Here is a 13,359-nt window from a genome sequence, read left to right on the forward strand (position 1 = left end):
ACATAAGGAAGGACATACTCATAGACAGCTGTTTACAAGAGTGTGCTATTCTTGGAAGAGAAAAGCAGATCAAAGTCCTTCTGTCGCTTTCTGCACACAAGCGTTTAACCAAATATTTATGGTCTTGCAAACAGATCCAAACGGGATTCTGTTGTTTCTATGAGGCAACTATTTGCAAAGAAGATAAAATCCCAGGGGACTGACAATAAGAGTAGTTATTTTATTTAGCACTGAACCCAAGCAGATTCATTCTCTCTCTCAGGGCAAACTTGAGTAGTGATTCAGGTTAAGTTCTGTGTCTCAGTAAGGTTATTTTAATGTTTTGTTACCACATTGCTCTTTCCTGTGATGCCCAGTTCATGTTTGAAATTTACCCCATTACCTTGCTCCAGCTGCAATTCCCTGAGAAGGCAGTTGTTTGTTATACCATGATTGTCTTGGTTGGTCGGACCTTTACATGGCATTCCTGGTGTCACACTGAAATGAGTAAGACATCAACAACTTGACCTTAATAAATCTAATTAGTTGCTCTGACACTCCCGGAGTGCTTGTTAAAAAGAAACCAAAAAACCAATCAAACAAAAAACCCTCCAGCAAAACGAAACAAAAAACCAAATCCAAAAATCTACTCAGAGCTTGTCATAAGGTCATATTTACAAAAGGAATCAAATATCTCAAATGGCTGGTTGGTGTCCAGGGGGTGCCAAGAATCACTGCTAAAAGAGCCCTTGCAGAGGCACCTTCAGCTGCATCAAGCAAGGCCCCCACTCTTCTGCTCACCTATCCCCTGGCTGCTCCATGGTAATAACGTAGGAATAAAATGGCACATACAAAGAAGTATTCGGATTTGGCACCTTACAAGCTTTCCACTGAAACACCAGCTTAACCCCAATAGCAGTTTGAACACAGAAGCCAAGAGCTGGTACTGCAATTCCTGCTTCTTCAGCTTACACATCTGGGCACAGTGTCACACCGGTAAAGAGCACGCTTGAGCTGGAATCAGCAGAGCCTGAGTGAGGAACAAACTCAGCCCCAGTCACAGGCAGGTGTGGGAACAGTGCAGAAGACATTGAATCATATCTACAAGAGGTTAAAATGACTGTGTGACTGCAAAACTTCACATGACATGACATGTGCCACATAGACCAGGGCTAATAAGGGAGCTGATGTCCCTAGTGTCAGCCCGTGTCCTCTCCTAAGTCCTGAAACCTTTTACAGCTTACAGGCCACCTCTACATACCTACTGAAATAAATGCATTTTCATAAATTTTTTTTACTTTCATGCATATTTCAGAAAAATAGGTGATTCATGGGTTGTAATATCTTTACATGCTCAAGTGTTCCACTACTTCCAAAAACTGCCAGAGTACATGAAAGTACATGAGAGAAACAGGTTCATGGAAAGGCTCTTACACCTCTTAACTAGGGGCTAACGTAGAAAAGAGTCTAAATGAAAGGGACGTACCTAAGGTCCAGTTACAACAACTGGAGGCTATGGCACGATTCAGTTAATTAAGCAAAGGCATATGATACTATCTGCAACACACTCAACCATCCCTCCCAGCCTCCAGCTGCCCTCCCTGAGAGGCATGGCTCTTACTTTCAACCAGAGCAGCATGTCTTAGATACACTAAGGTGCCCCAAACACCACGATACTTGTTTCAGCAAAGAGCTCCACATGTTCTTAAACGGCATTAACCCTGCAGCAGAGCTGCTAGTCAAAAGCCAGTTCAAATGTCCTTTTGAGATGCCTTTGAGACCTAGGGGTTATACATTTTAAAACATACACAAACATAGAAATTAAAAAAAGGATGATGTTAAAGAAACACTTTTAAAAACATATTTATTTTATTTATCCACGGTACAAAAGAAATATCTTCCTATACCTCAAAGGATTGTCTTGAGCGTCATTTAAAGCACACGCACTGTATCTGGACAGCACTTTCTTAGACCTCACAGCTAATGCCACCACTGATCCTCCTCTGTGTTCAGGCTTACAGATGATACCTCTAGAGAAACCACCTAACTGAAAAGCAGTTCAGTAGTAAACTAATCCCTTGTGGAACGGACTGTACTGTGAAGAAACAGAGGACTGGTCACAGAGGGCACATAATTACATTTACAGACATAAACCATCACCAGGAACTCCAGCAAAGTAGTTCCATAGTATCTTTATCCACTGCTTATTAACAACAGTGCATAGCTTGATACAAGACAGTAGGTGTTGCTCATTTAAGCAACTAAGAAAATTACACATTTTCTCGTAAGACAAAGACTGCAGCACTTCAGAGTTAGTTACATCAGGATGGCAGTTTTGACTGAACACCAAAACTACAGGTTTACTCCAGTGTTGTGCTTTTCCAGAACCCCCAAGCATTTACAGAGATATAGTTCGAGTCTAGAAATTGTTGAGTTAGGGTCACAGTCCACAAGTTTAATGTTTTGCATCCAACAAATTCCACAAACAGGTAATAAAGGTATCCTTTAAGGAATCTTCTCTGATGTTAAGACCTGAGAAGCACGGCAGCGAGCCTAAAAATAGGTGAGAAGAGAGGGAAATGAGAATAACTTAATTAACAAAACTACCACTTTAGAGAGCTTTTTCCAAATTAGTAGTGTAGTAAGCTTAATGAGTATAAAGGGTTATATTTCATCTTAATTAAATGGGAGCTTTCAAGATAACATTTTTAACCACTGATATTTTTAAATATAAATCAAATCTTTGAAAACAAGGGAAAAAAATGTACCAAACTAAAGACAACAAACCCACACCTTCCCAATCCCAAACGACACTTCTTTTTACTATGTCTTGAATTTTAAAGCTTTTACCAGTAGGAGAGGAGGAGAAATATTTCACTAATATTTCTGACATGTTCAGGGCCAGACAACACTTAAGACAGTACCTCATTTCAACATACACGTTAAATACAGTTGAGCAAGTAATTCAGTCACCAGTTATTTAACAGCTTAAATGAAAGTCTGTCCTGAAGTCTGAATGTAAGGCACCACAGAATTGGAACAGGGGTCCTCAGAATCAACTTGTTAGTGTAGGGAAGAGAAAGTCTTACAACAAAAACTACATATGACAATCAGCTGAAACCTTCTAAGGTCCTAAAAAAGCTAAAGTGCCCAAAGCCAAACACATGTAAAGGGTTTAGAAAAATTGCAACAGCTCAAACATTTAAGTTTTTCAGACCTGTGTTTTAGATATATGAAGTTCTAAATAGTTCTAGAAAGCTGAATGCACTAGTTGTAGTGTCCAAGCTGAGGAGACATTGGCTAGGCCTCAGTCTCTGTGCACCTTGTTCTTCAGCCATCAAAGGCTTACAGACACCACATAGCTTTACAAAATTGCAATAAAAACCTCTGAACATATTTTGCACTGTGAATCTTTGTAAGTAACTTCCACGGTCACAATTAGGTATTTAGGAGAAAACATTGTAAGAAAATGAAAAGTTTAAAAAAAGCCTAATAAACAGCTGCAAACTTCATACAAGACTTAAAAATTTTCAGTTGCAGCAAGGTGGCATTCACATATATGCAGAAAGTTTTCGGTTTTGATATCCTGGGATTATATAAGCAGAAAGTAGCACAGAAGAAGAACAGGGAAAATAAAGAGCTGAAAAAAATCCACCATGCAACCACATATGAATGTGCATTTGAGTATTAAAGAAGAGATGCAGATTGTCTTAAATGTTCTTAGACTAAAACTATTTTCTGAAATACATACAGCTTTCTCTTCCAAAGACAGCACCCCATCTACAGCCACTATCTGGTATTGCTTTTCTTTGAGGCTACCCATAAATTTCCGAAGTATTTTGAGATTAGTTCCATCACTGTTTTGTTTCAGCAGTTTCTGCATTTCTTGGGAAGAACATCCTGGGTCAAACAGTAGCAAACATAAGCTTTTGTTTTTCTTCTCTTCTATTCCAACAACAGTACGACTATGACCTAATATCAAAATAGAGTTTCAGTATTTTAAAAACATATAAATCCCATTTACTTCCTTGTAGCATACTACTGATTTTCAGATCAAGAAAGGTATTACTTGAAATGTAGTAAGACAGTTACAAGTAAAGAGCACAAGTCAGAAAGCTGACATCCCAATCACATTCAGTTCTTCCATTCAATAAAAATACAAACTTTAAGGTTGCTCTTACTAAATACAAAATAAAGCCATGCCTTCAATTCAATGAGGAAGGATTACAAAATGCTGCTCTGAATTACAGCACATATCAAGAGAGATAGAGAATAGTAAGAAACCAGGATATAGTGATACTGACCTTGATGTTGCAAGTAGATGGGTGGTTTGGAAGTACACACCACCTTTGCACCACCTTCATTATCTGTAGAATAGTAATGCAAAATCCACTCAAATAAACGAGGGTGTGTACCCATAGGACCAGTTGGTTTGTGAAAGTCAATGATTTGGCATCTACAAAACACAGAGAATGAAAACAACAATAAAATTTCAAGGAAGTTGTTTGTTAAAAAAAAAAAATTCACCTCTTCTCCCTTCCTCCTGCACCAAGGATGTTTTATAAATACAGCAATTCAACACGTCAAGTGGTCCTTACCACCTTTTTTTGTAATACAGGAGTAGGAAACATCTAAGTACAAAGCAATGCAATATATACTGTGCCAAACTGGAAGACTTACTACATAACAAAGAAATGCTCTATTCTGGTTTGTCTAACAAGAAGTTGTGAAGGTTGTAAAAATTAATGTTAGATTTTTTTGTATGTGATACACACACACACACTAGAGAATTCAATTGAAAGATACAGAAAATAGCTGAAATTCAGATTCTTCTTGAGAAGAGAGTTAGAGAAATTAAGCTTTTAATCAGTGTTTGAATTCCTGCATATGTGGCATAATTTTGCACCAAGTCTGAATGATCTAGGCAGTTATTGGGTTTATGTACCTCCATAAGTAGTTACACAGATTTATGCTGCACTAAATCAGATCTGTTTACAGATTGGTTAAATTTAAAGTCACTAAGGTAGCTTTGCCATTATACACATAAATTCTAACTTTTAAAGGTCTAGCACTTAAATCAGCGCTTAAAAATAGTAACAAAAAACAGTATTTACTTCATCCTGAGACTGGTTAACAGTGAATAAATTTCACATGCTCCTATCCATGCTTTGGAACCATGTAATCTGTTGTTGAAGTGAGATGCCCCATGAGGATCAAAACCTTCTCTCCAGGCATCTTCAATCATGGACTGAATCTTTGGTATACTAGGAATTAGTGTAGTATCTGGAACAGAAAAGCTTTTGAATTGTAGTTACAGTTATTGAAATAGTCTATTAATTAAAAATATTCGGCTTCTTTTTTAAGAGGCAGTTGATATTACAAAAATGCATCAAAAATACTAAAGGCAAAACTTCAACCACATCATGTCTTGCCAGTATTCACCTTTCTGACTCTTTCCACAGTAAGTCCCAGTGGTATAACAACCATTTAATAGGTATCATTTACCTCGTACGACTTGCTGTGTAAATGAAAAGGCAAAACATCAATCAGCAGGTTGTCATCCCAGGTATGTGAAACAAACAGCATTTTGCTTAATACCTCTCAAGCAGTCTCTATACAAGCTGTTTTGCAACAGTGAGGAGAGGAGCATTTGGAAGTTCCTGTAACCACAACCCCAGCCTCTGTCGCCTAAGGATGAGTGGAAGTGATCTACTCCTGCTGAAAGCCATACACGCCTCACATCTTTGTTCTCGTTCTGATAGTATTTGCACAATGCTTCAATGACTCCTAAAAGAAGACAAAATATAAAGTTTATCTGCAAAATGAACTACAGAATTTGCCAGAAGATTCTCTGTCCAACTTGGAAATTATACAGATTAATACAATTTATTTTAAAACTTCTAAATGATCCTGCATTACATTTAGAACCCAACTCACAAAACCAGTGGACATTGCACCTAATTAACTTCAGTGGTCTTTACTTTGATGAATTTATGTACTATGAAGCTTTCAAAATGGAATATATTTTTTCACTGTTGCTACACAATGAGTATTTGAAATAAATAGCTTGGACTACATTATAAACTGTGATAGTCACATTCAATAATATAGAAAAAGCACGCCACCAATAAAGCATTCCTATGTCCCTGCCACCCCCAGTATAACATCCTCTTAAAAACATGGCAACACTTTTTATTCCCCACAACTTATTTTTCCAGGAGAAACAAAAGGGGAAAAAAAAGGAATGGCACAGAACTTGAGAATTACTGTACATATTTTAAAATAATCCACTTGGAAGATATTCCAAATCCTCCTTTGTTACATGAAAGAATATGCTTGGGAATACTCTCTTCAATCTGTATATGTAAATTCTCAAAGGCCCTTTATTGCCATGCTATTGTGAAGACAATTATTCCATAGTCATTACGAATTATTTTCTGAATACCTCTCTGAAATCCAAATCGTTACCAAGAACGAAAATTTTAAATGTGTTATTTCCATGCAATATATTTAATAGAAGAAATTTTATTTCACCTGTCAAGAACCAAATGGATATTTTGTGAGCTATTGCAAGCTATTGCCATTAGCAATAAGCTAAAAGACCTCTGAACTGTGGTCTTGGAAAGGAAAGACAAGGGACTCTTGAAAGGGACACAGAAATCTATCTGTACCGTATTTTTTTAACAACTATAACACATTTAAAAGAAAATGTATCAAGTAGACGTCTATTCCTCCTAGTCCTCCCTTGGACTTTGTAATCAGATGTTTAATCAGGACACTGTGCTTACCTGCAACAAGCTTACATGATATTACAATTAACTCAGACACAAGATAAAAAGCTACTGTAAATTTGAAATCCTACACTAGATTAGGAACCAATTAGTACTAAGTAGTAAACAAGCACACAGGTAACCAACTTGTAATGACAGTTACATCTTTTGATACATACTCTATTTGTGGCCTTAACCAGACAACTTGGTCCCAAGGTTCCGCCGGGGAAAAAAAAAAAAAAAAGAAAAAAAGGAGTAAAAAAAGCCTACAGTTTAGATTACAGATTAGAAACACACCAAGTTTTAATTTCCTTATTAGTTTAGGACTACAAGGGTATAGATTGATCTAGAAAATAAGGATTAGAACTAGGATGCAACCAATACTAAACAACCAATTACATATTTTGTTACAGACTGGTTTGGTCACTACAACCTAAGTCTAGAAAGTAAAGTCAGCATTTTTACCTGAGGTCTTTGTTTTCCCATCATCTATACCAAAAGCCAAACTTTCCATCATGTCAGCTTTTCTCCTGTGATATTCGAAGGGCTGCATCCTTCCTCTATCAACTTCTCTTTCCATATTCCTTAGAAATTGCTGCTTGTAGCCACCAGAATTATCCAGGCCATACTGTCTCTGTTAGGGATGGAAAGCGCATGATTTAAATCACAATTTTAAAATTTACCTGTTGTGCGCATACCTTTTCAAAATAACTATCACTAACTTTGGAAAACAGACATAAAAACTTCAGAATTACAATTATTTTAGAGCTGAAGGCCAAGCTTCATTCCTGAATATGAGTGTGGGTCTATGAAAGCCACACCTGGAAAAGAAGGCACATCCCTCTGCTCCCTCTTGGCAGTGCCACTGGCACAGAGGCAGCCTGGCAAGGAGGTAGTGAGAGTGGGAAATGAGTTACCAGGGCTGTGAGGTGGGAGGCAGAGGAAAGCAGGACAGAGAGCAGGTGATGGTATTCTGGTAGAGGACAGCCAGGATGCTCAGGGCCTTCGGCACTCTGACTGCATGCTGCACTGCAAGGTAGAGCACTAGGGCTGGGTGGGTCAAAGGCAGCAGGTGTGCTGTGAGAGCAGTATGGTATGCACAGGGAGCACCCAGCCCCATCCTAAGCCAGCACCACTCAAAGTAGTAAAGCCAAATAGCTAAAGGCAGGCAAGTCCAGTACCCGTGCCAGGATCAGGGTTTCCAAAAGCATCCATTTGCTTCCAATCCACTCCTGCACCATCACGTCAACACAGACTGGTGACCTGCACAGGTCTGACCTGGTTTGGCCATTTCGGGACATTTAAAATTCCAAGATACTCAGTTTCTAATGGCACAACTGTCCCTAAGTTTACCATTTAGAAATAATAGTGTACCTGTAGCTTTTTAAATTCTTCCCTCTCTCGCTTTTCTTCTTTTGATCTCTGCCATTTATCTTCTTCAGACTGGAGCTGCTGAGCCAGTTCTAAATCTCTTATGTGTCCACCTACCCCAGAATAACATTCCAAAGAGAGGTGACTTGATCAGAAGGTTAATAATGTTTTGAGGGATCACTTACTTAATTTTTCAAGATTCCTTTCTAAGCAGACATATGTAAACACAACTGGGCAATTATTTTAGGAAACGCATCCTAAATTATTTTGAGCTATTAGCAACAAATACTGAAAGGGAATTCAGACTGCATTCAGTCTGCCAAGACTCAGACTCTTGACTTAAACAAAATTTATGCAGTTATTGGAGCAATTATTTGGCAAATAATGCATGTACCTCTACCACTAAGAAGACAGCTTTTGTTTATTATGTTTCATTTAATTGTTAACAAGAAGTCCCAGTCTCTTGAATACTACACACTTATTAGCTTCTAGGACCATTGCCAGCAGTCTCATAAGGAAGTGACAAAACCAAATCTAGGATAAGGAATCTCTACGATTTTGTTAGCCATGCTAATAAATAAAAGCCATTCTGATATGACTAATGAATCAGCACAAGCATTTGCAGAAAAGAATTGAGGAGAAGAATTTTCATAAGCTATAAATTCTCTGCAGAATGTACCACTGTAAATTCCATTTATCAAAACCTTCTACAGAGCTAGGAAAAGAAATATATATACTGCCATATTTTAACATTTTTTGCTTTAAGTTTAACTTTTGGCTAACATGGAATTCATTTACTAAACAAACATGCACAGACAAATTAACTATTAACTATGTTAACTTCATAATATATGTGTTCCATTCTCTTTTAAAATACAGAAATATTTATATTAAATTTTGTGTGAGATTCTATTCGCCAACATGCAAATACTTGTAAACGCTTTCAAGCATTATCAAGCCTGTATCCTTTCATGTACCTTCTGAAAAGCTATGTTCCTCTAAGTGCAAATTCACATGTTCTTCAAGAATCTGAATGTTCGTACAGGTAAGACTGCACATAGGACATTCATACAGCTGTTCACCATTTCCAGTGTCTGAAAAAAAATGTGGTTTCTTGATTAATGCAATTACAGAGGGTTTCCATGAGAATTACCCCCCTAAATGATATACAGTCTAAGTGTTACCATTGAAATTCTCCAGTGAAAGGCAGCAAATTCTAAACAGCTGTTACTCTCTTAACCACTTAAGAATTTCTATCTAAATACACATCAATTTTAAGACATTGTTTCCTTCTTTCCATTAAATTTTGCCCCCTTTAACTTACAGATCACAATTTGCTATGATAATATTTGTATTAAGAAATGCTTAGTCTTAAATATCAAACCACTAATAAAAAGATCTATTCTGCTAACAGAACACTTGCTTACAAAAACTTAATATTCATAACACAGCAGTTGATGGGCTGAAAGAATAAAATAAAACATATTGTTACTCTTACTTTGTTGGTCTTCCTGCATCTCCTTAAATAAATATTCTTTCTGCAGTTTTAGTAGTATTATTGAGAGTACCACATAGGATAAATAAAGTTCAAATGGATTTCTGGAGATCATCTAGTTCCTCATAGCAGGGTCAAATTTAAATATGTCAAGTTACATGGGGCCTTTTCCAGTTAGTTTTTGAATTTCAAGGATGGACACTCCATACGTTCCCCAGGCAACATATTCCAGTGTTTGACCACTCTCACAGTAAAAAAAAAAAAAAACAAACAAAAAAACAAAGTGTTCTTGCATTTAAATGGCATTCTTTGTATTTTGATTTGTGCCCACTGTCAGTTGTCCTGTCACTGAGATCCACATTCAAGTGCCTGACTCCACCTTTACTGCTCTCCTTTTGAGTCTCTAGATTTTACTTGCACCTTCCTAGGCTCACAAAACACAAGATTTATTATTCTATGGTAGCTGTTTCTGGAAAGCATTTGTCCAGGCTAAATATTCATGATGGGCTGGAGGGAAACTTGGTGGTATAATAAGCTAAATTCACCAGGAGCATTTCACATAACACTGCAAACACAGAGTTTTCTTAAACATACTATGCACACAAAAAACCAAAATACCCATAATAAAACTATTTTTAAAGTATAAATTGCCATGCAGGCAATTTAGTTATTTATTTAAGCTGCACATTATTTGCACCCACAGAAGAAAGATGCTCTTCAATGTTAAGACCTGGCATTTTTTTGTTAAAAATAACATTTTAATCACAGATTATGCAGTGTGGTTGATTACATTGCCAAATTCTGCATTCTAATAATCTGTAGTGGGTTTCTGTGGCTAGGTTGTGTTAGCAGGCAGGGCTACAGGGGTGGTTTCTGTTAGAAGCTGCTAGAAGCTTCCCCTGTTTGACAGAGCCAATGCCAACCAGCTCCAGGACAGACTTCCTCCCGCTGGCCAAGGCCAAGCCAATCAAGAGCGACAGTAACGCCTCCGTGATAGCATATTTAAGAACAGAAAAGTATTGCACAGCAAAAATTCCAGCCAGGGAAGAGCAGAGTGAGAACATGGGAACACCAATGCAGACACCAAGGTCAGTGCAGAAGGAGGGGCAGGAGGTGCTCCAGGTGCCGGAGCTGAGGCCCTGCAGCCCGTGGTGCAGCCCATGGTGGGGCAGCTGTGCCCCTGCAGCCCATGGAGCCCATTGGGGTGCAGAGACCCCCCTGCAGCCCATGGAGGAGCCCATGCTGGAGCAGGGGGATATCCAAAGGAGGCTCTGACCCTGTGGGAGGCCAAGATAAAGCAGGGTCCTACTAGGAACCTGAGAGGACAGGGAAGCCCATGCTGGAGCAGGTTTTTCCCAAGTAGCCCATGGGACAGCAGTTTGTGAAGAACTGTTGCCTCTGGGATGGACTCATGCTAGAGAAATCCATCAACGAGTGTCTCCGGTGGGAGAGACCCCATGGGAGCAGGGAAAAGACTCATCTGAGCAGTAACAGAAACAATTGACCATAACCCCCACTCCCCGTTCCCCTGCACTGCTGTGGGGGAGAAGGGAGAACACGGAAGGAAGGAAGGGAGGTGGGAAAGTGTTTTTAAGATTATTTTACTTCTCACTCTTTTGCTCTGACTCTGCTAGTAATAAATTCAATTAATATCCCCCCTTGGAGTCTGTTTTGCCTGTGATGGTGACCAGTAAGTGACCTCTCCCAGCTCTTATCTCAACTCATGAATCCTTTGCTGGTTTTTTTTCTCTCCTCCATCTAGTTGCAGAGGGAGCGAGAGATCGACTGTAGTCACTACCTGCCATCAAGCCAGGGTCAAACCACTACATCATCACTTTTTTATCTTGTCAGTATATATAATTTGTTTCGACATGAATGCTGTCTTCTAAGGGAATTACCCTCTAGCAAAGATGCCATCAGTAAGCTTCTGAAACAGCTACCAGCAACTTTGGACAGTTAGTCAAAATAAAATTCTGATCATGCCTAAAATAAAATAACAGTATTTAAATACGCAACTATTTCCCTTGATCCAACTTTATACCGGAGAATATCCTCAAGGTTTAGCACTTCAGAATACTTCGAAGCTGGATCTTTTCCAAGCCTCTGCTTCAAAGTCAAAATCTTTTCTCTAATACCTAACGCAATCACTCTAGGAGAGGGATCCCGTCAAAGACGAGTCTTCAAGAGGCAAAGCCAAACCTCTGCAACCAAACATATGCCAAACAGGTAAAAAAGCATCTCCCCACCACACAAAAGGTTAACGATTTGCTTTCACCGACATGGTGTGCAAAACACTGCGGGCTCGCCCGCACTGGCGCTTTCAGTTCTGCTCCGGAGCAGATCCTTCAAGTGACGCCCCTCCCGCTTTCAGTCCCTTGCTTCCCCTTTCCAAGTGACTTTTCCCCATCGCCCTCAGTCGCTGCCCCGTGTTTGCACCCAGAGGCGGCCTCCGAGCTCTCCGGGATGGAACCACAGAGGAGGAGGCACTCCGGGAGCATCCCAGCGCGATACGCTCATCTCGGGTCGGTTCTCCGCTCCCCGACCGCAGGAGAACGCCCCTCGCCCAGCGCCGCTCACCCGTGCCCGGCGCGCCCAGCAGGTGCCCGTGCCGCTCCCAGACGTGCTCCTCCAGCTCCCGCCCCGCCGCCTCCCCGCAGAACGGGCACTCGCGCGGTGCCCCGGGGCAGGAGGAGCCCGGAGGCCCCGGCTCCGGGTGGGCCGTCTCCAAGTGCCGGCAGGGCTCGCTGCAGCCCGGGGCGGCGGCGGCGGCGCGGCGGAGCGGGCAGCGGGGCTGGTGGCGGCACAGGGGCAGCGCCTGCCCGCACACGCCGCACAGCACCATCGAACCCGCACGGACGCCGCGCGCCTGCTGCCTCCACAACCTCCAATCCAGCCCCGCCCGGCCTTCCCCCGCCTTGCCCGCGCGCGCGCGCTATTCCCCCTATGAGGCGCCGCTTCCCGAGCCGGGGCGGGCGCGTGCCGCGCAGAGCGTGCCGGGAGCCGCGGGCCCCGCCCCCTCGGCCAGCGCGGCGCGCGGCGGGGCGGCGGCCGCCATCTTGGCCGGGGGTGCGCTGGCGGCGCCGAGCGCTGCGGGGCGGGGAGCTTGGGCTTGGAGAGCAACGAGCGCCGGGCGGCTCCGCTGCCATGGGTAAGGGTGGAACAGCGCCGAGAGCTGGCGGACAGGGGCTGGAAAGGCTGCACTGCTTGTGGGGCGGGGCGGGGTTGGGCGGGGTGGAGTGCCGTGCCGTGCCGTGCCGTGCCGTGCCGTGCCGTGCCGGTGCAGCCAGGCTCCCCGGCGGAGGTCGGTCTCTCGCTGGCTCCGTCCGGGCATTGCCCGCACGGCAGCTCGGCCGGGACTGGGACGGGGCCGTCCCGCGCTGTTCTCAGTCAAGAGGGCTCTGCCGTCATCCCGCTTCCCTGCCCTGCTGCTGGTGGAGGGGACTTTTCCCATCCCTTCTTCTGGGGACGCGGGTGAAGAGCTTTGCTGCTCGCTGTGCGTAGCCGAGGTGTGTGTGTAGGGGGTGGGGGGGTGTTCGTCCCCTCGGACTGACAGGTCAGCCCTGGCGGTCTCGGACTGGTCAGTCCTGGCGATCTGGGCCGGTGCGAAGCCCATGGGCAGCGTCCGGCCGGGCAGGGGGCGGCGGAGCAGCGAGGCGCGGTGTTCCGGGAGCCTTGCGGAGGCAGGAAGGGGAAAAAAAAAAAAAAAAAAAAAAAAAAAAAAAAAAAAAAAAAAAAAAAAAAAGA

The 13,359-nt window shown here is 42.1% G+C and overlaps 2 protein-coding genes across 2 annotated transcripts in view; one reads left to right on the forward strand and one right to left on the reverse strand.

The window, feature by feature from the left end:
• Window positions 1–1,829: 1,829 nt before the first annotated feature.
• ZUP1 (zinc finger containing ubiquitin peptidase 1) lies at window positions 1,830–12,477 on the reverse strand. The gene is made up of 9 exons (XM_027906514.1): window positions 12,193–12,477; window positions 9,098–9,214; window positions 8,124–8,233; window positions 7,215–7,383; window positions 5,578–5,766; window positions 5,094–5,262; window positions 4,284–4,435; window positions 3,731–3,951; window positions 1,830–2,532 (listed from the first exon to the last, which is right to left on the reverse strand). The coding sequence occupies exons 1-9, from the start codon at window positions 12,455–12,457 to the stop codon at window positions 2,485–2,487; spliced, it is 1,440 nt and encodes a 479-aa protein (XP_027762315.1). The 5' UTR covers window positions 12,458–12,477; the 3' UTR covers window positions 1,830–2,484.
• Window positions 12,478–12,717: 240 nt separating this feature from the next.
• Window positions 12,718–13,359, forward strand: part of KPNA5 (karyopherin subunit alpha 5) — a 20,885-nt gene continuing 20,243 nt past the window's right edge. The window contains exon 1 of the mRNA XM_027906513.1: window positions 12,718–12,763. Within this exon, the coding sequence (XP_027762314.1) occupies window positions 12,760–12,763 (4 nt within the window). The 5' untranslated portion in view covers window positions 12,718–12,759. The remainder of the gene's footprint in view (window positions 12,764–13,359) is intronic.

This window comes from Empidonax traillii, unplaced genomic scaffold, assembly GCF_003031625.1.
Source record: "Empidonax traillii isolate 1590-97213 ecotype Southwest subspecies unplaced genomic scaffold, ASM303162v1 scaffold1310:size247655, whole genome shotgun sequence".
Classification (NCBI taxonomy): Eukaryota; Metazoa; Chordata; class Aves; order Passeriformes; family Tyrannidae; genus Empidonax; species Empidonax traillii.

What these genes read in the sequence shown, in the direction of transcription:
- ZUP1 (XM_027906514.1), bottom strand. Translation starts at nt 12,457, where the DNA reads ATGGTGCTGTGCGGCGTGTGCGGGCAGGCGCTGCCCCTGTGCCGCCAC. An exon ending in AAGAATTTAAAAAGCTACAG is followed by an intron (nt 7,384 to 8,123) that starts GTACACTATTAT and finishes CATCCCTAACAG; the next exon opens with AGACAGTATGGCCTGGATAA. An exon ending in TGTCTTTGGAAGAGAAAGCT is followed by an intron (nt 2,533 to 3,730) that starts GTATGTATTTCA and finishes ACCTATTTTTAG; the next exon opens with GCTCGCTGCCGTGCTTCTCA.